At 40.6% G+C, this 22,049-nt stretch overlaps 1 protein-coding gene across 4 annotated transcripts in view; it reads left to right on the forward strand.

Annotated features, from left to right (window-relative positions):
* The window catches only part of KIAA0825 (KIAA0825 ortholog), a 760,685-nt gene that overhangs the window by 279,571 nt on the left and 459,065 nt on the right, over positions 1-22,049 (forward strand). For 3 of the 4 annotated variants that reach the window (XM_077462388.1, XM_077462389.1, XM_077462391.1), the window contains exons 12-13: positions 7,189-7,302; positions 13,153-13,292. In XM_077462388.1, the coding sequence (XP_077318514.1) occupies positions 7,189-7,302; positions 13,153-13,292 (254 nt within the window). The remainder of the gene's footprint in view (positions 1-7,188; positions 7,303-13,152; positions 13,293-22,049) is intronic. The other variant, XM_077462390.1, reaches the window with a different exon arrangement.

The raw sequence follows: 22,049 nt of genomic DNA on the forward strand, positions 1-22,049 counted from the left end.
AAACTGGCGCCCTAACAAATAGTATCTGAGCGCATCCACGGCCCACTTTATGGCTAAACATTTCTTTTCAATGACTGCATACTTTTTCTCCTGGTCATTGAGCTTTCTGCTTAGGTACACCACAGGGTGTTCTTCCCCATTGTGTACCTGCAATAGTACTGCCCTGATGCCAACATCAGACGTATCCGTCTGAACAAAAAAATCTTTGGAGAAATCGGGGGAGTACAGTACTGGCTGTGCACAAAGAGCCTTCTTCAGGACTTGGAAAGACTCCTCTGCTATTGAGGACCACTTCACCATTACAGAGTCTTTACCTTTTCGTCAGGTCTGTCAGAGGGGCAGCTATAGTTGCAAAATTTGGAATAAATCTTCTATAATACCCCACAATGCCAAGAAAGGCCCTGACCTGCTTCTTGTTTGCAGGACGTGGCCACTCCTGGATGGCTTTTATTTTACTCACTTGAGGTTTTATGACACCACGGCCAATAGTGTAGCCCAAATACTTGGCTTACTCTAGACCAATGGCAAATTTTTTGGGATTTGCTGTAAAACCGTCTTTGAAGAGGGAATGAAGGACAGCCTGGACACGAGGCAAGTGAGACTCCCAGTCAGCGCTATATACCACTATGTCATCTAAATAGGCTACTGCATATCGTCGGTGGGGTCTTAGGGTCCTGTCCATGGCCCTCTGAAATATCGTGGGGGCATTTTGCAACCCAAAAGGCATTTTTTTATATTGAAATGAACCCTCCGGGGTCACAAATGCAGTCTTCTCTTTGGCGCTATCAGTCAGGGGTATTTGCCAATACCCTTTTGTCAAGTCCAAAGTAATATAGCGAGCTTTGTCAAGTTGGTCTATAAGTTCGTCTACTCTGGGCATTGGGTATGTGTCAAACTTTGTCACTGCATTAAGCTTCCTGAAGTCATTACAGAACCTCCAAGTGCCATCCGGTTTTGGGACTAACACGATGGGGCTAGACCTGTCACTATTGGATTCCTCAATAACATCTAGCTCCAACATTCTTTTAACTTCATTGCTGATGTCTTTTCTCCTCGCTTCAGGAATTCTGTACAGTTTGAGCTTGACACGTACCCCAGGTTCAGTAACAATATCATGCTGAACTGCTGAAATCATGCCAGGTATCTCTGAAAATTTCTCTCTATTCCTTATCAGGAACTCTCTAGCTTCCTGTTTTTGGGAACATGACAAGGTATCAGGAATTGTAACCTCAGGAATCAGAGGGGACTCCGTACCCTTAGGCGTTACCGGGAGGGATCTCGCAGTTAACGCCAGTCTATCCGTCCAGGGCTTTAACAGGTTTATATGGTAAACCTGCTCGGGCTTCCTTTTTACCTGGTTGATACACCTTGTAGTTGACTTCCCCAACTCTTTCAATTGCTTCAAAGGGACCCTGCCACTTAGCCAGGAACTTGCTCTCAACAGTAGGAACCAACACCAGGACCCTGTCACCAGGTGAGAAAACCCGGAGTTGGGCCCCCCTGTTGTATATTCTCCGTTGGGCTGCCTGGGCCTGCAGTAAGTGTTCTTTTACCATCAGCATGATTGCTGCAATCCTCTCCTGCATTTGAGCGGTGTGCTCAATGACACTTTTATGGGGTGTCTGCTCCCCCTCCCAAGTTTCTTTGGCTATGTCTAAAAGTCCCAGAGGCTGTCTCCCATAAAGCAGCTCAAATGGAGAGTACCCCGTAGAGGACTGGGGAACCTCCCTGATGGCAAATAATCAAGTATGGTATCAGGAAGTCCCAGTTTTTCCCATCCTTGTCAACAACCTTTTTTAACATGCTCTTTAACGTCTTATTGAAGCGTTCCACCAAGCCATCCATTTGAGGATGGTACACTGAGGTCCGCAACTGTGTCACCTTAAACAACTTGCACAGCTCCTTAGTTATTCGCAACATAAATGGGGTGCCCTGGTCTGTAAGGATTTCTTTAGGGATGCCCACCCGACTGAATACCATAAACGGCTCCTTGGCAATGTTTTTAGCAGAAGCGGTGCGTAAGGGAACCGCTTCAGGGTAGCATAATCCATGATTACTAGGATATGCTGATGACCCCGGGCAGACTTGGGGAGTGGACCCACAAGGTCCATGGCAATCCTCTCAAAGGGCACTTCAATAATAGGTAATGGCACTAAAGGACTTCGGAAGTGGGGTAGTGGGGCTGACATCTGACACACAGGACAGGATTGACAATAATTCTCAATATCTTTCTGTACCCCGGGCCAGTAAAACCTATGCAACACCCTTTCAGTAGTTTTTTCAACCCCTAAATGGCCTCCTAGCAAGTGCCCATGGGCAAGTTCCAACACCACCCCTCTGTATGGCTTAGGGACCACCAACTGTTCAACCACTTCATCATTCATTTTACATACACGATACAGTAAATGCTCACTGCTGCTGAAATAAGGAAAACAGGGCCTGTCCCCTGGTTCGACAGGTACCTCATTAATCACTGTTACATTTACCCAGGCTCGGGCAAGGGTCTGGTCTTTTCTTTGCTCAGTACCAAAATTTTCTTTGTGCACATTAAGGTCAGCAAACTCCAAAGTAGGCTCGGATTCAGCAGATGGCTGTCCAGCTCTACTGGTGGTGGGGACTTCCTCAGACTCCTCCAGTTCTCCTGCCATAACCGATAGAGGAAAACCCGGGGTGCCCTGAGAGGAATCCCCTGTACCCACCTTCTCAGTAGTGGCCAGGAGTTCTGGCTCGGCCACAGAGTCAAGTACTGCGACCGGGTCGGGATGATCCCACAGTTCCCAAAACTTAGGGAAGTCCCTACCAATGATGGCCCTGTGCACCAAGTTGGGGACAAGTCCAACCCGATGGGTCACTGTACCTAAGCCAGTTTTAAACCGAACAGTGGTTATAGGGGACTCCCTGGTATCCCCATGAATACAGGTCACAGCAATTTTTTTAGCATGACAATTCACAGGTTCAATCATTTCAGCTGTAGCCAAAGTTACTAGACTTCCAGAATCCAGCAAGGCTATAGTAGGCTTATCATTAACAGCCATTTGGCACATTGGTTTTCCCATATTTGGCGTTGCAGCGCATGAAACAGCTGCAAACATAGACTGTCTCCTAATGGAAAAATCGCACTGCATCGGTTCATCTGTTAATGGACAATTCGCTGCAACATGTCCCAGTTCTTGGCAACGAAAACACCTGACGTTTCCCCAGTTTGGTTTGCTGACATGCAATGGCTTCCCTTGTTTGGGACGCCAAACTTCAGTCCTGGCAACAAAATTCCTCCCCCCTATTTCCTTGCCATCTTTACCACCCAGTTCCCCTGGGACAGTCTTACCGGTTGCCTGGGGAGACCGTGGCTTTGAGTGGAAAGTCCACGCAGTTGTAGGGGTGGTGACCAGGTTTTCTGCAGCAAAGTACCTTTCAACGAGTTCCACCAGGTTGTCCGCCGATTTGGGGTCTCCTTGACTCACCCACCTCTGCAGGGGAATTGGTAGTGACCTCAGGAACCAGTCCATGACCACACGCTCCACTATTTGTGGCCCAGACAGGGACTCTGGCTGTAGCCATTTCCTCACCAGGTGAATTAGGTCGAACATCTGCGATCTTGGGGGCTTCTCCCCTTGAAAGAACCAGCTGTGGACCCGCTGTGCTCGAACTGCCAAAGTGACACCAAGTCGTGCCAGGATTTCCTGTTTGACCTTTTCATAGTCTCCCACTTCTGCTGATTCCAAATCATAGTAGGCCTTCTGCGATTCTCCAGAAAGCAGGGGAGCAACCAGTCCTGCCCAATGGGTTTTAGGCCTACCTTCCCTCTCAGCGGTCCGCTCAAACGTTAGCAGAAAGGCCTCTCGATCATCATCTGTAGTCATCTTAAAAAGAAAGCGACCCACATGGATGGCTGAGGGGTTATCTCCAACATCAACTTTAGCAGGTGACCACTGTGCTAGTGTCTCCACAACCTCCATCAAGGTTTTCCTATCCGCTTTGGCATCAGTGGCTAGCTGTTCAAACAGCCTCTGCGAATGCTCCTGTGCAATAGCATTAGCTTGTTGTAGTGCAGCATTTGTTTGCTCCTGTACAGCACTAATCTGTTGCAACAGCACCTTGGTTTGCTCCTGTGCGATAGCATTAGCTTTCTGCTTTGCAGCATTTGCTTGCTGTTGTGCAGCATTGAGTACAGCGTTTGTTTTCTGCTGTGCAGCATTGGCTTGCCGTAGTTCAGAATTTGTTTGCTGTTGTGTAGCGTTGGATATCGTCAATTGTTTTAGGATTTCCTCCATGTTTTAGTCACTCTAGGTACTGGCCTTTTAAGTAGTAACTTACTACAGCTGCCCGCATTCTCCACCATATGTAACCTGGGGGACAGGTAGCAGGTATAAAGCTCCCTGGGATGAGCAGTTTCTCAGGCATAGATACCAAGTCTAGAAATGAAGTGACCAACAGTGCTGTGTTTATTTGTGGTATATACAAGTCCATATACAGGTGCTGTACAGTGCTCCAGAAAACAAAATAAAGGGCAAAGTAGCAAAACACAAAACCTAGCCATGTCACGGCTCTAGCTATACAGTCTGCAGGCCCTCACTACCAGGCTGAACAAGCCTAACGCTTGTCAGTCTCTACAAATAACTGTTTAACAGGTTTTACCAACCTTACTCTCTTCACAGACGAACTTGGTGTGAATGTCCCAGGCAGAGAGCAAAGGCTGTCTGCTCAGGTGAGCCTAAATTAGCCTGGGGAGGAGGACCAAGACCCAAACTGGATCACAGATTCCTGAATGTGTATGAGAGGAGCCTGGGAGAGGTATAAACCCCGAACAGGACTTTTCCTGGCTCTCTCTGGGACGCTCTGCTACAATATATATATATATATATATATATATATATATATATATATATATATATATATATATATATATATATTATTTATATATTAAGTATTCTCTTTGTTAGGTATAGCGCTGCTCCTTAACAAATATTGTCAAACAGTGGCTGCAACTCAGTGCTCATTTCATGCAGTCAAGGGTTTAGTTGTTGCTCAACCAAACATCAGAATTGGGATGATGTGTTCTATGAGTTGCTTTAACCAAAAAATGATTGTTGGTGCCAGCTGTATCAGTTGCAGTATATTAGGAGCTGATGAAATCTGTATAGTTTACAGAAAAAAACATTGTTAATGAAAGATCAGAGGAGAATGGCCAGACTTTTTCTAGCAGACTCAAAGTACGTAGTTGGTCAAGCAACTATTCTTCACTAGATTGATGAACAGAAGGGCATCTATGAAAGTACGAACCACTGCACAAACAGGAAAATGGGTTTACAATAGACACAGCACCACCAAAACTGTGCTATGGAAAAAAATGTAAAGGGTTTTGTGAATCTCAATTTCTGCTGCAATATACAAATATCAGTGTTTGAAATAAACAGCATAAATCTGTGGATCTATCCTGTCTTTTGTCAGCGATGCAGACTGGTGGTGGTATGGAAGATGTTTTATTGGCACACATAATGGCAACTGAATGGCTTTTGAATACCACAACATATATGTATTGTTGTTATTTGTCTGCACCCATTTATTTGTACTGAAAGTAGCGTTGATGTGCTAAATATAGGGGCCACTGGTTGCAGATTAAACAGAGGTTTCCTGCTTATGCTTACATTTTTTTAAACAAGACACATGTATCAAAACTACCACTACAGCGTGTTGGTTGCCATATAGCAGCCCCTGCATCGATAAAGTCCTAAATATACTCTGTACAGAGTGGCTCAGGGCACTAATAATCTATTACAGCTACTATCATGTGCAGGGACTTCCTGCCTAATAGTCCATATATAGTCCTAGCCTTGACATCACAACAAGGAGTACCACAGGACATTGAGCCTTCATGGAGGTTAGTTACAACTGAACACCAATGCCAAATGGATTTTTATTATCCCACTGGCCTTAATACTTGGGGGTGTCTGTTATAATTCTCAAGCAAACAAGTGCCTGGGTGGGGGATCTTTTATTATTGTCAATGACATCAGTGCCTGGAAAGGGGGGGGGGTATTTTATTCTCACTGGAACCAATGCTTGTTGATATTTCTACTATTGATACTGGGGCATATTTTTACTGTCACTGATCATCAAAACAGAGGTATTTTTACTCTCACCACTAATAGGGGATTTTTTTACTCCTGCTAATGCAGGGCCGTTTAATACTTACTGACCTCTGAAGTAGAAGCATTTATACTCCTACTGGCTACCATTGTTGGAACATTGTATACCCCTACTATACATCCTAGGGGTATTTTTACATCCACTGAACTCTGGTACCAAGGAATCTTCTTTTTTTTTTTTTTTTTTTTTTTTTTTTTTTACTTTTGTTGCTCACAGTCCAGCCCCCAGACAGTTTGATGGAAGATGAACCAGTCTTTTGTTTATGAACTTTGAACATTACTTTGTCTTATTAAGTAGGCATTTAAACCAGGCAAGTATGATTTGTAATAGTCACATTGGTATTTCTTATGGTTTTCCCAGTTCAAATACAGCTTGTTCCAGTTACCCATTACATTGTCATTTGTGCAGAATCCCAGGCTTTATCATTCTATATTAGTAAGAGCCTTTCACCATGTGGGGGCGTCATGGTAAACACAGCTAAAACTAGCGGCACTTTACCGTTGGTTTAGAGGCACTTTTCAACCACTAGTGTAGCACTTTTAAAGGGTTAAAAGTGCACGCAAAGCCCCGCTGCCGAGGCGTTTGCAGGCGCTTGGTGATGCTGCCTATTGATTTCAAGGAGCAGGGGCGCTTCAGGAGCGGTGTGTACACCACTCCTAAAGCTCCTCAAAGAAGCTGCTTGCAGGACTTTCTTTTGACGCCCTGCCAGCGCAGTGACCCAGTATGAAAGCCTTCGGGCTTTCACACCGGGGGTTGCAGATGAGGCATTTTTCAGGTGCTATTTTTAGCACTAAAGCACCTGAAAAACACCTCCAGTGTGAAAGGGGTCTAAGTGTTCATACCTTGTGGGAAACATCATAAAAACATTAAAAATGTTTTGTTAAGAAAAAGTTTAAATGTTATTTAATAGTATATAAAGTATTTCAGGAGTTTTCAGAATTGTATATTCAGATACAGAGGCAATTGCATTGTATGCTTTAATACTTATTGATTGTGAAGTATTTTTTATATGTATTTCATGTCATTTCAATGTTATTGCAGGGCAGTTAAGAATAGTTTTGATGAACACCATGCTCATCCTTCAGAACCAGTACCTGAAGATTTACTCTACTGGTTAAAGAAAGTAAATCCCAGTATATTCCACTCATCATCACAGTAAGTAAGATTTGTCATGAGGTGAATAAGGGGGATCTTCAAAAAGTTTATATAAATTCTGACTCAGAAAGTTGATGTTTGCATAGGAGATTCTGCAGGGCTCAACAGAGATTTCTATGTAAAAAAGGTATTGTGAGGCACCTCGTGGTGCATGTTACCCAGTGCTTGTCCTGAATGCTGTACCCCTGTTACAGCTTTAATTTTAAGATGATTACCTGGAAAATAAATATGTATGACATTGAAACACGGATGTTTTTACTGTCTTGCCTGCCAAAAAGCTATGCAATTATTGATTAGCCAGTCTTGTTCTCAGGGCACTCACTTCTACTAGATAACATAACATACTCACTTTTTTCCAACATAGTTTAGCACTGCAGCTTGGCCAGAAAACTTCTCCCAGTCTTAATTGACCAATGATGGAGGAGCACCATGCAATTGAGGTCCTAAATCTGCTCGGTTCTCCTGTCAGCAATCCCCTGTGTTCAAGTGAAAGCATTATGCAATGCAGGCCTATTGACTGAGCTGGGTTAAATCTTTATTTACATAGTTAGTCTAGTTGAAAAAAGAAACAAGTCCATCTAGTTCAATCTGATTAAGTCCTGCTAAGCAAAGGATTACTCAAAGCTAATATAAGAACACATTTCAGTACTAGAGCCGGTAGTGTATTTAGATTTTGTGCTGCCGTAGGCCTGACTAAACCCATGCACCCCTAATTTAAATATGACCTATCCATTCTTGTCAAGGCCACACCCCTTGCTGTTTAAGACCCGCCCTGAAATTTATGAGTGGGGACACTAGTTCTGAGGGCCTGTGGGGAAGCAATGGATTCCCCTAATTTGCAAAGATTTCCTCTTACTTCCTGTTTGGCTATGGGGCAGGAAGTGAAGGGAAATATCTGCAATGGGATGGTAAAAAATAAACTGACAGGGGCTATAACCCTCCCTTCTTCTATCCAAAATGAAAAAAAAGTGTTGCCTATAGTTCTACTTTAAGCACAAATCTCTGATAATTTTATGGAGAATACTAAGAAGATATAACCATGCCAATGATGCAGCAGAAAATATATAGCACAGGGAGGAAGCTTTGTGGTCCAGGATGATGGGAAAGTCAAAATTGGAAGTGCCCCCCCCCCCCCCGCACAGTTGCGGAATGCAGGCCGCCCGCATATCAGAAACAGTGTGGGCGCTTTATGGGGGCTCTGGACTAATTGGCCTCTTAGCCCAGCCAGCCCCATAAACTGTCGCTACACTAACAACAACGGGGACTCTGCCCATGCTGGCCCCCTGCAAAGTGCTGCCCTAAGCCTGGGTCTTGTCGGCCTAGGCCAGGATACAGCGTTGACCTGAGCATCATAAAACCATGACATTTCTCTACAGTCCAATGTTTTGTTTTTTAGTCACTTCTTGCATAATACGACCAGATCAGGTGAACATGTCTTTCCTTGAATGTCCCTTTGCTGTTGTGAACCCTTCTGTGGCTCTTAAAGCAGTATTAAATCAAAAAACAAAAATGTACTATATTGCAGCTTACCAATCCTTGGATGTGGTGGCTCCATAATTTTTTTTTTCTTAGACTTATTTTCCTTCTGTTTTCCCCTGGTGATCTGACCAGTAACAGGCCTCCTGTATTAGAGTGCCCCCACTCTGGATGAATGAGCACAGGGGGCACAGCTACATTGTCAGTCCCGTGGGACAGTAGTGTTAGCTGTATTAGCAGATTTTAATACATACAACAAATTAAATAGTTTTGCCATGTGGTGGTTACAGCACTTTTCATTTCGAGCACTTATTTTATTTTATACCCCCCCCCCCCCCCGACAAAGCTCTTTCTTAGAGAAAAACGTAGAATATTTTGCTTTTCCTATTGAGTTTGGGTGCACTATCACATTTAGATATGGTATTTTGGATGGTGGGGAGGGGTTTTATTTCTAAGCTGATTTCATATCTCTTAGTTATCAGTGGCCAGGAGTCTATTTGAATGCAGTTAGGATGCTTTTATGCTTTTTATGTCCAGGAAGGATGGAAGTAATAGACTGAATTTAGGAGCATGGAGTAGGGCGAGTTCTATCAGTTGAACCCCCTATGCTTCCTTTTTGTACTTCCTTTAGTTGTTTATTGCAGTTTAGACAGAGCCACTAAGAGGTCAATGGTAAATTGAGATTACCTCTTACTATAAGTAAAAAGCACAAATCCCACAAACTACTTTAATAAAAGTGTCGTTCCTAGGTTTCCTGGTGTGTAGGCAGGCGCACCCAGTGAGAGTTGATTGCTAAATACCATTAGGATGGACTTTTTGTTATGTCATAAGAGGCTATTGTTATTTAATACACCAAATTGAAGTCAAACTCCAGCTCACACTTTATAATCAGTTACAGCAAGCAGTTTTTTTTTCTTTGAGGATAAAGGTTTTAGATGAATAAATAAAAGCTGATCATTGTCAGCACCCCTGCCAGTGTTAAATGGTTTGTTTCACCCTTGTAAACTGATGCATCTATAAGAAAGCTTGTTCTTTTGAAAAGCAAAAGACTTATTGGCCAGCAAATGAAAATAGATGAAAGAAAGCCTTAAAAGGAAAACGAATGCTGTAGTTTCATTAAAGAATTAGCTGCAATATAATAAATGTTTGCATTTGGGCTTAATACTGCTTTAGATCTAGGCAGTTAAACCAAACCAAATTATGAAAAATGTATACAAGGTTACCTTCAGTAAAAACTTCTTTTCAAAATGACCATCTGGAAATGAAGTTAACTGTGGCTTTATGCAAATTTTGACTTTTTCTAGTAAATATCTAGTTTGACCCCTCCCAAGAATCCTTATTGGTTATTGAAGCAAGCTGCCTATTATATACAGTATTAAGACCAATAGAGTGGGTTAGGCGGTGAAGGTGATGGAGACAAACTTAATGTTTGTAGGATAAGTGAACAGAATACCATTTCAGCTGCTACATTTTGCTTAGACGTGAGGTTTTAATTGAAGTTAACCTCCACTTATGCAATTTTCATCAGATGCTGAATGTGTGATATGCCTAGATTTGTGACTTTATTTTACAATTCAGATTCTCGCATCCAAATACTGTAAATATGATTGACTTATAATTAAGTGGTAAGTTCTGTACACGCTATTAGACTTGTTTGTATTATTGAAAAAAACATGAAAGGTCTTTTTCATGAGATTTTTTATTTTTTTTTGCATTTATGAGGCCGGTCTTGCTCACACAGAGCTAGTTATGAGAATGAGCTAGCATATGCCTCTCCATATGTGCAGCATAGATCCACTCCATACAACTATTGGTGGTCGCTCAGTGGCCAAGGTTTTTCCTACAGTTTGTAATCTCTCCCCTTAGATCAAATCACTTTGCTGTGAGTATTTCAGCCTGCATCTAAATTAAGAGCCAGAAATTTGTATATATTACAATTTGATTATTCTCCATCTGTTCGTGGAGAAAAAATGTATTTGTACCATAATTTCCTAAAAATTGCAATTTTTTTTTTTTTAAACAGATGCATTTGGAAAAAGCTTTATGTTTCTTTGCTAAGTGCTGCAGAGCACATAAACTCATTTACAGATACTAAATTTTCTTTCTTGCTTTTTTCAGTAGCATTTTTAAATTAAAATCTGCAATTTTTCCCACAAGGCAAAAAACTAGATTCATATTTCTGAAACAGCCATTTTTACAAATCTACAGAGATAATTTCTTAGGTTTATAATCAGTTTTTAAGCAAGTTTTTTTGTTTGTTTTGTTTTTTAGTTTCTCTTGTAAATATGAGATCATTGCAGCATTTTGGGTTTATGAGTGAGGACTTGTAGGATGAGTTTCTGCTACCATTAGTAATAAGAGATATGGCATTTACTATGTACAGTAAGGTACCCTGGGCAGCAAGATCAGAGATAGCAACATCAAAACACAATGTTGATAGTTTCTGTCAGCTTTGTTTTAGTTTTACTGTGTTTGGACACTTCTGCACACTTTTAGGTAAATCTAGCAGCAAAATTATTGAGCAGAGAAGTGCAAAGGCTCCTTACCATAGTCACACAGCTCTCTGTTGCTCCAGCAACATCCATCCATTTTTAAGGTTTTTGATCTCCTCGTGACTGGCAGACTTCAAGTAATTCCTCTGTGTGTGTATATGTATATATATATATATATATATATATATATATAATGCACAAAAAGTTGCCTCATAGCACAGTCTGGATTTAATTTTGACTATAATAATCAAATGGCATAGTAAAACAGGGTTGACATTTGTTCAAAAGGAAATCATCATTCATGTGTACCTAGAGCAGCATCGTATGTAGTATACACCCCTGCTCAGGGGTTGAGTTCAGGGTTGCCATCCATCAGTAAATTTATTCAGAGTTTGTAAAAATCAGTGATTTTTTTTACAACTGTCTGTAAATATTAGGGACTGATAATTTGTCATGCTCTGTTGACTTTTTGAGTGCAAACCAGACAAATTACTTGTTATGGGTATTGTCATTGTTTCCATATTGTGTTTACACTGTTTACATATCGATTATCTTTGTTTTCAAGAGGAGTTTTGTTATTTTTCATGTCAGTAAGAAATGTGATTCATCAGTAAATTTTTAATGGTTTATCAGTAACAAATGCTGCTGGAGGTTGGCAGCCCTGGTTGAGTTGCATGAAAAGCATCTGTTAATGAATGCAGAGCTTTGTCAGGGAACGCACACAATGTAGTTTTCCATTTAATAAAAACATGATGTATGCACAGAAACACAAACTTCTACTGGACAAAGAAAAGTCAAACCTTTAATTATCCTTCACCATCACTGAGGCACAGAGCTGAAATAGTTCACAGACAGGCCAAGTTAGAAGATTTAGAAGGCTTATTTGTACATTCCACATCTCCATATACAATGTACAGTAGATCATAGACAAAATACTGAATTAAGAATATTATAAACTGGTAAATGGCTGACAAAACCACCATCTTATTGAATCACTAGGCATGGCTTTGTCTACCACAGCTCTGAGACCAGTTTCAGCTTTGCCTTTGCTTTAGAACTTCAAAAGGGTTGGACTCTAAAATGTAGAACAAGTCTTGCAACCTGTGAACCCCAAAAAATTGATCTTAGGATTTATTTAGGAATCCTAGAACTTGCTTTGCACTGTGATTGCAAGCACAAGTCCATTATTTGCCAAGACAACTCTCCTAGCATCATGATAATATTGACATCACTTCTGGTGATGTTAGAAGCCCCAGTGGGGGAAATCACATTCCCAATCCAAAATATAGCCTAATTGGGCCCAGGTTGCTCTATGGAGAAACTTGTATGGTCAATAGGTAAATAGGCAACCTGTCTTTCCTTAGTCTTGTGCTTTCCTTTAAGAGCCTACATTATTATGCACGTGACAGAGCTAGTATATTTTCCCCTGATTAAATGGCAGAATAGCATTTTGTAAATTAGCCTTTTGTTTGTCGAAATGACTTGTGACTTGTAGCAATAAAATGAATTCATCTGTGTGCACCTCCTGGGTATTGTGACACTAGAGTAAAACCTGGAAAAGGCAGATTTATTCATGCACAAAAAGTAGTAATTTTTAGCTTCTACAAGAACATACATGTTTCCGCACAATGGATGAGTGAAGTTACTTTGTGTCAGTAACATATCTGGCAGCCTACCAAATGTTAATTTGCTCTTAGCTACTTGAGATTAAATGTAATTCCTTCCCTGAGCAGTTTTAAAGTAAGCAAGCATGAAAGCATTTTCTGAGTAATCTGGGAGGAATTGACATTTAAATGAGTTAGCATTACATCTGCACTTTAAGGCTATTCATTTCATAGATAAATTAACTACATTATTCTCTCTTTATCTTACGTTTTGAAAGAACTCCATCAGCAGAAGAAATGGCAGTCCAGGGTCAGCTGAAACTGCTCTTATCCCAACCATGCTGTAATTGGAACTTGCTGCTCGAAACACTGCTGCAACCTGATTGTCTTGTTGCTAGAACTTTGCTGACTGGCTCAAGTAAGTGCACCTTTCATTTAAAGTATTACATTATGTATATGTGAGTCTAGGTATAATTAATGTATATGTGTGTGTGTTTCGTTGTGTTGATATTGTTTTTTCAAATACCGAAATATGCTTTAAAGAACAAATTAACCTAAAATAAGAAGTTACTTTTTTGTGTAAGAGCTGCTGACATTCACAGAGCATTATTTATTGTATCTGTTTCACTAAAATGCTAGCAATCTTATTCCATAGTAGTTTATAGAGACTCAACCAGGTCAGTCTTGGCGGACTTTTTACTAGTTGTCTTTCTTTTGTTATCACTTGGCAATATGCATATCGACACCAAATAATTAAAAGGGGAGTGTGCAGTCAGATAACAAAAGTGCCAGTTTATCTGAGGTTAAGCAATACCCACTGGCTAACATACAAGACCAATATGTCCCCTTAGATTGGTTGGGTGGGGGTTTCTGGTGCAGTCGGATGGTGTCTATGCACATAAGGATAGGCAGGATCGGGTGTAAACATTGATTAATTGTAGGCATCTCTAATCTTTTCTTTACAAGACAGCAGTGATCAAATATTTCTCACTAGTGTTATGTGACCTTCAAAGCCCATTGTGCCATTTATTATTTCAACAGCTAATTAATCAACTAATTAACAATTTCAGGTTTATTTACACGGCAAGCTTTCTTTGTTTTATCTAGACAATTTACATAGGTAACAGATTATTATGACATTCTGTTGAGTATGCAGTGATTCTATAGCGAACAAGAGGTAAATGCCCAAATGTTTTTAGTCCATCTAGCAGCTATGCCTTAAAATGGCTTATTTAACAAGGCAATGGAATAAGTAATGGTGAAGATCAAAGTGTAGCAGCAGCTCTCTAAAATTACAAGGTTAATTTAATTGCGCTTGTCCTATACCTAGTTGTGCATGTCCTGAATGCAGAATGCTATATTAAATGCGTTACTTCTTCCCTATTCTAGTAATCTACTGTGTTGTCCTAACCGTTGTCCTACCCAGTGCCACAGGGCCTTTCTAACAAAAACGTCCCTAGTGACTCTTTTCTTTGTGCGCATGTGTGGCCTTATTCTTTCCTATGGGTAAGCCTTAATTCACTGAATGGCTGGAAAGAATGGAGCCATTAGTTTCCTCCACCACACAGGGAAATTCTGCTATTTTGTAGCACCCCCCCCCCCCATAAGAAAAATGATTGTATTTTATATCAAGTGGTTCCTGGTGGAGTAGCAGTCAGAATTTACATGGGCAAATCTCTCACCACGTGTTTTTTCTGTGAGACTTTCACCATGGCATGGCTATCATTACCTTGTATCTATAACCTGCATGTTGGTGTATTTTCAGTCCATCTATAGTTGTGTCCTGAAAAATGCATTTTTAAAATTGGTATTATATAATGCTCTTTTTGCACAGCTTTGTACAAAGGGGGGGGGGGGGATTTCTGTGTATTAACAAACATGCTATGTGCATGTTCTACAAATTGCAAGAAGAGAAAGATTCACAATTGGTTTTATGACTGAATCTGAATATTCGGTCTGAAATTGTCATAAATAAGCAAACATGCCTATGGAAGAAAATATTTCTTGCTCTACATGTTTCACCAAACAATGGCTTCCTCAGGAGACTTCAGATAAGTGCTGCATATATAGAGTAAAAACGATATATTACAAAATGCAAAGTTGATAAACATTACTTCATAAGCACAAATTATACAAAAATCACAATTTTCTCACATGTGCATTGAATGTGGACATAAACCCCAAATCATCCTCACCTGAACGATGATGCGCATCCCATATAAACATCATGCGGCTCAGGCGTATGAAGGATATTTATAACATGAAGATATCTGGTGTACCACAGAGAAGGACATAAAAACTCCAAAAAAAGGGGAACATCTAGAAAACGCATATTTTCTTTTATATCTCAATTCCAAATAAAAGAAAAAACATTAATTTAAATACACAGAGAAGAGCTCTAACATACCAGTTTAGATCATTTGATCGCTATACCAAGGATAAGATCAACCCTTATTGGGTTACGGATTAAAATTTTTCCAAATAAAGAACAAATCTGTGAGGAATGCAAAAAAAGAATGGGAGGGCAATCTGCAGAGATGTTCACAAGAGATGATGTCCACTCTCACAAAGGAATATCACAAATTGAGTTACTGGATAAATAAATCAGTACTTTGGCGTTGGCGTTGGCTCCTTTTAAAGACCATACACTACATTCCAAACTACAGATTAAATTAAAAGAAAATGTATCAATACTGAATAAAAACATCTTGCAGAAAAAGAAGACAATGTTTTAGAGGGACAAAGATGCTTTTACAGAAGGAAGGGAGTACAAATGGAATGCAAACAGTATGTATTCGAACAGATCACATCAATCCTGAGACCAAGCTCTACCAAAAAAGCCCAACATTATTTTCCAAACAAATGTTTCTTCGTCAGCCCATGGCCATGACCATCCAAATCGTGGCCGGAGTCAACAAAAAAGAATCCGGTATAATAGAGGCTGTTTTGAACAAGATAGAAACGGACAGTTGATACAGATTTAGAATATACACAGAATAACCAGTTCCAGTGAACATCATGTATCTTCATTGGGATGTGAGTCAAGACATAATACAGGGCAGGGAGAATCAGATTCCTCTCTTTTGGATGCATCAAGCACTCCAAGCAATACCCCTCATCCAAATGGACGAGCATCATCACAAAAGACTTTAAACCAAACACGGGGGCAAGATTCCCCCCAAATAAACAAGGGAGGGAAGGGACTAGAACCTTTTATAGTCCATATCCAACAAAATCACTGAATGTTGTAAATGTATCCTCGCATTCTCTTACACAAGCAGAAGTTCCAGTACTATCCAAAGGCCTGAGTTTCTGTCCCTACCAAAACTTCGATCTCTTTGAAGTAGTAATGGACTTACATTTGTTTGCTCATAAAGTAATGTTAAAATGCCAATATGAAAAAAGTAGTATAGAGCTTGATACCACCGATTGGTCTAAGTATAGCATGAGAGAATTGAAAGCATTATGCTATCAGGAATGACCTGATCAATTAGACCTAGATAAACTATTTGAGGAAGTTAACAAATCAACACAGAATCCCATTAGCTTGTTCAAAAAACCATCTATGAAATTTTCATCCTTAACTACTTCAATACAGGGCACTTACACCCCCTTCCTACCCAAGCCAGTTTTCAGCTTTCAGCGCTATCACACTTTGACAATTGGGCGATCATGCTACACTGTAACCATGACATTTTTATATTTTTCTTCACACAAATAGAGCTTTCTTTTGGTGGTATTTAATCACTTCTAGATTTTTTTTTTCCCTAAAAAAAAAAAGACTGAAAATTTTGAAAAAAAATAAGTTTTTCTTAGTTTCTGTCAGTAAATTTTGTAAATAAGTAATTTTTCTCCTTCACTGATGGGCGCTGATAGGCTGAACTCATGAGCACTGCTGAGGTGGCACTTATGGGCACTGATGAGGCGGCACTTATGGGCACTAATGAGGAGACACAAATATGCTGCACTAATAGGTGGCACTGATATGTGGCACTGATGGGCAGCACTGGTGGGCACTGGTGGGTGGCATTGATGGGCACACATAGGCAGCACTGGTGGGCACAGATAGGCGGCACTGATGAGCACTAATGCATCTCTTTACAGAGATCGGGGTCGTGCTGTGTCCTAGCAACACGGCACAGCTTCAATCACCGCGATGTCCACCCAGAACGAGAGCCACAATGCCCCACCGTCATTTGATGGTGGTCGCGCAGCCACTTTCCTAAAACAGACAATTAAAGACATTTGTAAGCTTTCTTGGAGGAGCAACACTCCCTCAAATCTGTCTTTGGAGGAAAACCAAGCTTTACACTCCCTACACAACAATGAATCCATTACAATTAAGCCATCAGATGGGGGGGAGGCAATGTTGTTATGATGGACAACCTTACCTACACTCTGATGTGCATAAAAATTCTGGATAACACAAGTTGGTATCGTGCCATTCCTACTAGACTCATAAATAAGTACAATCAAGATTTCTAGGAGATGGTGGACCAAGCCTATGAGGGTGGGACTATATGTAAATGTCTTTTTGAATTTATTAGGACCGCTGAGACCACCACCTGTGGAAGGGAATTCCACATCCTTGCACACAATCTTGCAGTAAAGAACCCTCTACATAGTTTAAGGTTAAACCTATTTTCTTCTAATTTTAATGAGTGGCCACAAGTCTTGTTAAACTCCCTTCTGTGAAAAAGTTTTATCTCTATTGTGGGGTCACCAGTATGGTATTTGTATATTGAAATCATATCCCCTCTCAAGCATCTCTTCTCCAGAGAGAATAAGTTCAGTGCTTTCAACCTTTCCTCATAATTAATATCCTTCAGACCCTTTCTTAGCTTTGTTTCCCTTCTTTGTACTCGCTCCATTTCCAGTACATCCTTCCTGAGGACTAGTTCCCAGAACTGGACAACATACTCTAGATGCAGCTGGACCGGAGTCTTGTAGAGCGGGATTATCGTTTTATCTCTGGAATTATTGTTTCATCTCTGGAATTAATCCCTTTTTAATGCATGCCAATATTCTGTTTGCTTTGTTAGCAGCAGCTTGGCATTGCATGTCATTGCTGAGCCTATCATCTACTAGGACCCCCGGGTCCTTTTCCATCCTAGATTCCCCCAGAGGTTCTCCCCCCCAGTGTATAGATTGCATTCATATTTTTGCCACCCAAATGCATTATTTTAAAATTTGCTTCATTGAACCTCATTTGCCATGTAGTTGCCCACCCCATTAATTTGTTCAGATCTTTTTGCAAGGTTTCCACATCCTGCGGAGAAGTTATTGCCCTGCTTAGCTTAGCATCGTCCGCAGATACAGAGATTGAACTGTTTACCCCATCCTCCAGGTCGTTTATGAACAAATTAAACAGGATTGGTCCCAGCACAGAACCCTGGGGGACCCCACTACCCACCCCTGACCATTCCGAGTACTCCCCATTTATCACCACCCTCTGAACTCGCCCTTGTAGCCAGTTTTCAATCCATGTACTCACCCTATGGTCCATGCCAACGGACCTTATTTTGTACAGTAAACGTTTATGGGGAACTGTGTCAAACGCTTTTGCAAAATCCAGATACACCACATCTACGGGCCTTCCTCTATCTAGATGGCAAATCGCCTCCTAATACAAGGTTAATATATTAATTTGGCAAGAACGATTCTTCATGAATTCATGCTGATTACTGCTAATGATACCATTCTCATTACTAAAATCTTGTATATAGTTCCCTATCACCCCCTCCAAGAGTTTACATACTATTGACGTTCGGCTAACTGGTCTGCAAAAAGGGCCCAGGGATGTATTTTGGGCCCTTTTTAAATATTGGTGCTACATTGGCTTTTCTCCAATCAGCTGGTACTATTCCAGTCAGTAGACTGTCAGTAAAAAATTAGGAACAATGGTCTGGCAATTACTTGACCGAGTTTCCTTGGGTGCAAGCCATTTGGTCCTGGTGATTTATTAATGTTAAGTTTCCCAAGTCTAATTTTAATTCTGTCCTCTGTTAACCAAGGAGGTGCTTCCTGTGATGTGTCATGAGGATAAACACTGCAGTTTTGGTTACTGAAGCCCCCCGGTTCCCTCATGAAGACGGAGGAGAAGAAGAAATTCAGTACCTTCGCCATCTCCCCTTCCTTTGTAACCAGATGTCCTTCCTCATTCTTTATGGGGCCAATATGGTCTGTCCTCCTTTTTTTTACTGTTTACATGCTTAACCACTTTCAGACCGGACCATTTTGCTGGTCAATGACCAGAGGTCTTTTTACAATTTGGCACTGCGCTGCTTTAACTGGTAATTGCGCGGTCATGCAATGTTGTACCCAAACTAAATTTGCGTCCTTTTTTTCCCACAAATAGAGCTTTCTTTTAAAGGTATTTGACTGACTCTGTGATTTTTATTTTTTGCGATATAAACGTAAAAAGACTGCAAATTTTGAAAAAAAAATGATATTTTCTAGTTTTTGTTATTAGAAAAATCCAATAAACTCAATTTTAGTCATACATTTAGGGCAAAATGTATTCAGCCACATGTCTTTGGTAAAAAAAAAAGTAAATAACTGTATATTTATTGGTTTGCGCAAAAGTTGTCACATCTACAAACTAAGGTACGTTTTCTGGAATTTACGCAGCTTTTAGTTTATGACTGCCTATCTCAATTCTTGAGGTGCTAAAATGGCAGGGCAGTACAAAACCCCCCCAAATGACCCCATTTTGGAAAGTAGACACCCTAAGGAAATTGATAAGAGGCATGTTGAGCCCATTGAATATTTTATTTTTTTGCCTCAAGCGATTGAATAATGACAAAAAAATATATATATTTTTTTTTTTACACAAAGTTGTCACTAAATGATATATTTCTCACACATGCCATGGTTATATGTGGAATTGTACCCCAAAATACATTCTGCTGCTTCTCCTGAGTACGGGGATACCACATGTGGTCGACTTTTTGGAAGCCTAGCCGAGTACGGGGCCCCGAAAGCCAAGCACCGCCTTCAGGATTTCTAAGGGCATACATATGTCATTTTACTCCTCACTACCTATCACAGTTTTGAAGGCCATAAAATGCCAAGATGGCACAAAACCCCCACAAATGACCCCATTTTAGAAAGTAGACAGCCCAAGCTATTTGCTGAGAGGCATGTTGAGTCCATGGAATATTTTATATTTTGCCACAAGTTGCGGGAAAATTACAAACTTTATAAATTTTTCACAAAGTTGTCACTAAATGATATATTGCTCACACATGCTATGGGCATATGTGAAATTACACCCCAAAATAAATTCTGCTGCTTCTCTTGAGTACGGGGATACCACATGTGTGGGACTTTTTGGGAGCCTAGCCGCGTACGGGGCCCCTGAAAACCAAGCACCGCCTTCAGGCTTTCTAAGGGCATAAATTTTTCATTTCACTCCTCACTACCTATTACAGTTTTGAAGGCCATAAAATGCCAAGATGGCACAAAACCCCCCCAAATGACCCCATTTTAGAAAGTAGACACCCCAAGATATTTGCTGAGAGGCATGTTGAGTCCATGGATTTTATATTTTGCCACAAGTTGCGGGAACATTACAAACTTTTATTTTTTTTTTCACAAAGTTGTCACTAAATGATATATTGCTCACGCATGCCATGGGCATATGTGAAATGACACTCCAAAATAAATTCTGCTGCTTCTCCTGAGTACGGGGATACTACATGTGTGGGATTTTTTGGGAGCCTAGCTGTGTACGGGGCCCCGAAAGCCAAGAACCGCCTTCAGGCTTTCTAAGGGCGTACATTTTTGAGTTCACTCCTCACTACCTGTTACAGTTTTGAAGGCCATAAAATGCCAAGATGGCACAAAACCCCCACAAATGACCCCATTTTAGAAAGCTATTTGCTGAGAGGCATGTTGAGTCCATGGAATATTTTATATTTTGCCGCAAGTTGTGGGAAAATTACAAACTTTTTTTTTTTTCACAAAGTTGTCACTAAATGATATATTGCTCACGCATGCCATGGGCATATGTGAAATGACACCCCAAAATAAATTCTGCTGCTTCTCCTGAGTACGGGGATACCACATGTGTGGGATTTTTTGGGAGCCTAGCTGCGTACGGGGCCCCGGAAGTCAAGAACCACCTTCAGGCTTTCTAAGGGCGTAAATTTTTGATTTCACGCCTCACTACCTATTACAGTTTTGAAGGCCATAAAATGCCAAGATGGCACAAAACCCCCACAAATGACCCCATTTTAGAAAGTAGACACCCCAAGCTATTTGCCGAGAGGCATGGTGAGTATTTTGCATCTCTCATTTGTTTTTGAAAATGAAGATAAATAAAAAGAATGTATATTTTTTTAACTTTTTTCAATTTTCAAAACTTTGTGACAAAAATGAAGGTCTGCAAAATACTCACCGTACCTCTTGGCAAATAGCTTGGGGTGTCTCCTTTCCAAAATGGGGTCACTTGGGGGGATTTTGTGCTATCTGGGCATTCCATGGCCTCCGAAACTGTGATAGGCAGTGAGGAATGAAATCAAAAATGTACACCCTTAGAAATCCTGAAGGTGGTGCTTGGATTTTGGGGTACCGTACGCGGTTAGGCTCCCAAAAGGTCTCACACTTGTGGTATCCCCGTACTCAGGAGAAGCAACAGAATGTATTTTGGGGTGTAATTTTACATATAACCATGGCATGTTTGAGCAATATATCATTTAATGACAACTTTGTGCAAAAATAAATAAATAATAATAATAATGTCTTTTTTCCACAACTTTTGTCAAAATATAAAATATTCCATGGCCTCTCAGCAAATAGCTTGGGGTGTCTACTTTCTAAAATGGGGTCATTTGGGGAGGTTTTGAACTGTCCTGGCATTTTATGCACAACATTTAGAAGCTTATGTCACACATCACCCACTCTTCTAACCACTTGAAGAAAAAGCCCTTTCACACGGTATTTGCGCAGCGATTTTTCAAACGCATTTTTTGGGGAAAAAACACACCTTTTTTTATTTTAATGCACTAAAAATCACTATATTCCCCAAATGTTTGATGAAATGAAAAATATGATCTTAGGCCGAGTACATGGATACCAAACACGACATGCTTTAAAATTGCGCAGAAACGTGCAGCGGCGACAAAATACGTACATTTTTAAAAGCCTTTAAATGCCTTTACAGGTGACCACT

Source organism: Lithobates pipiens, unplaced genomic scaffold, assembly GCF_037356315.1.
Source record: "Lithobates pipiens isolate NorthernLeopardFrog02 unplaced genomic scaffold, aLitPip1_a1.2 Scaffold_3, whole genome shotgun sequence".
Classification (NCBI taxonomy): domain Eukaryota; kingdom Metazoa; phylum Chordata; class Amphibia; order Anura; family Ranidae; genus Lithobates; species Lithobates pipiens.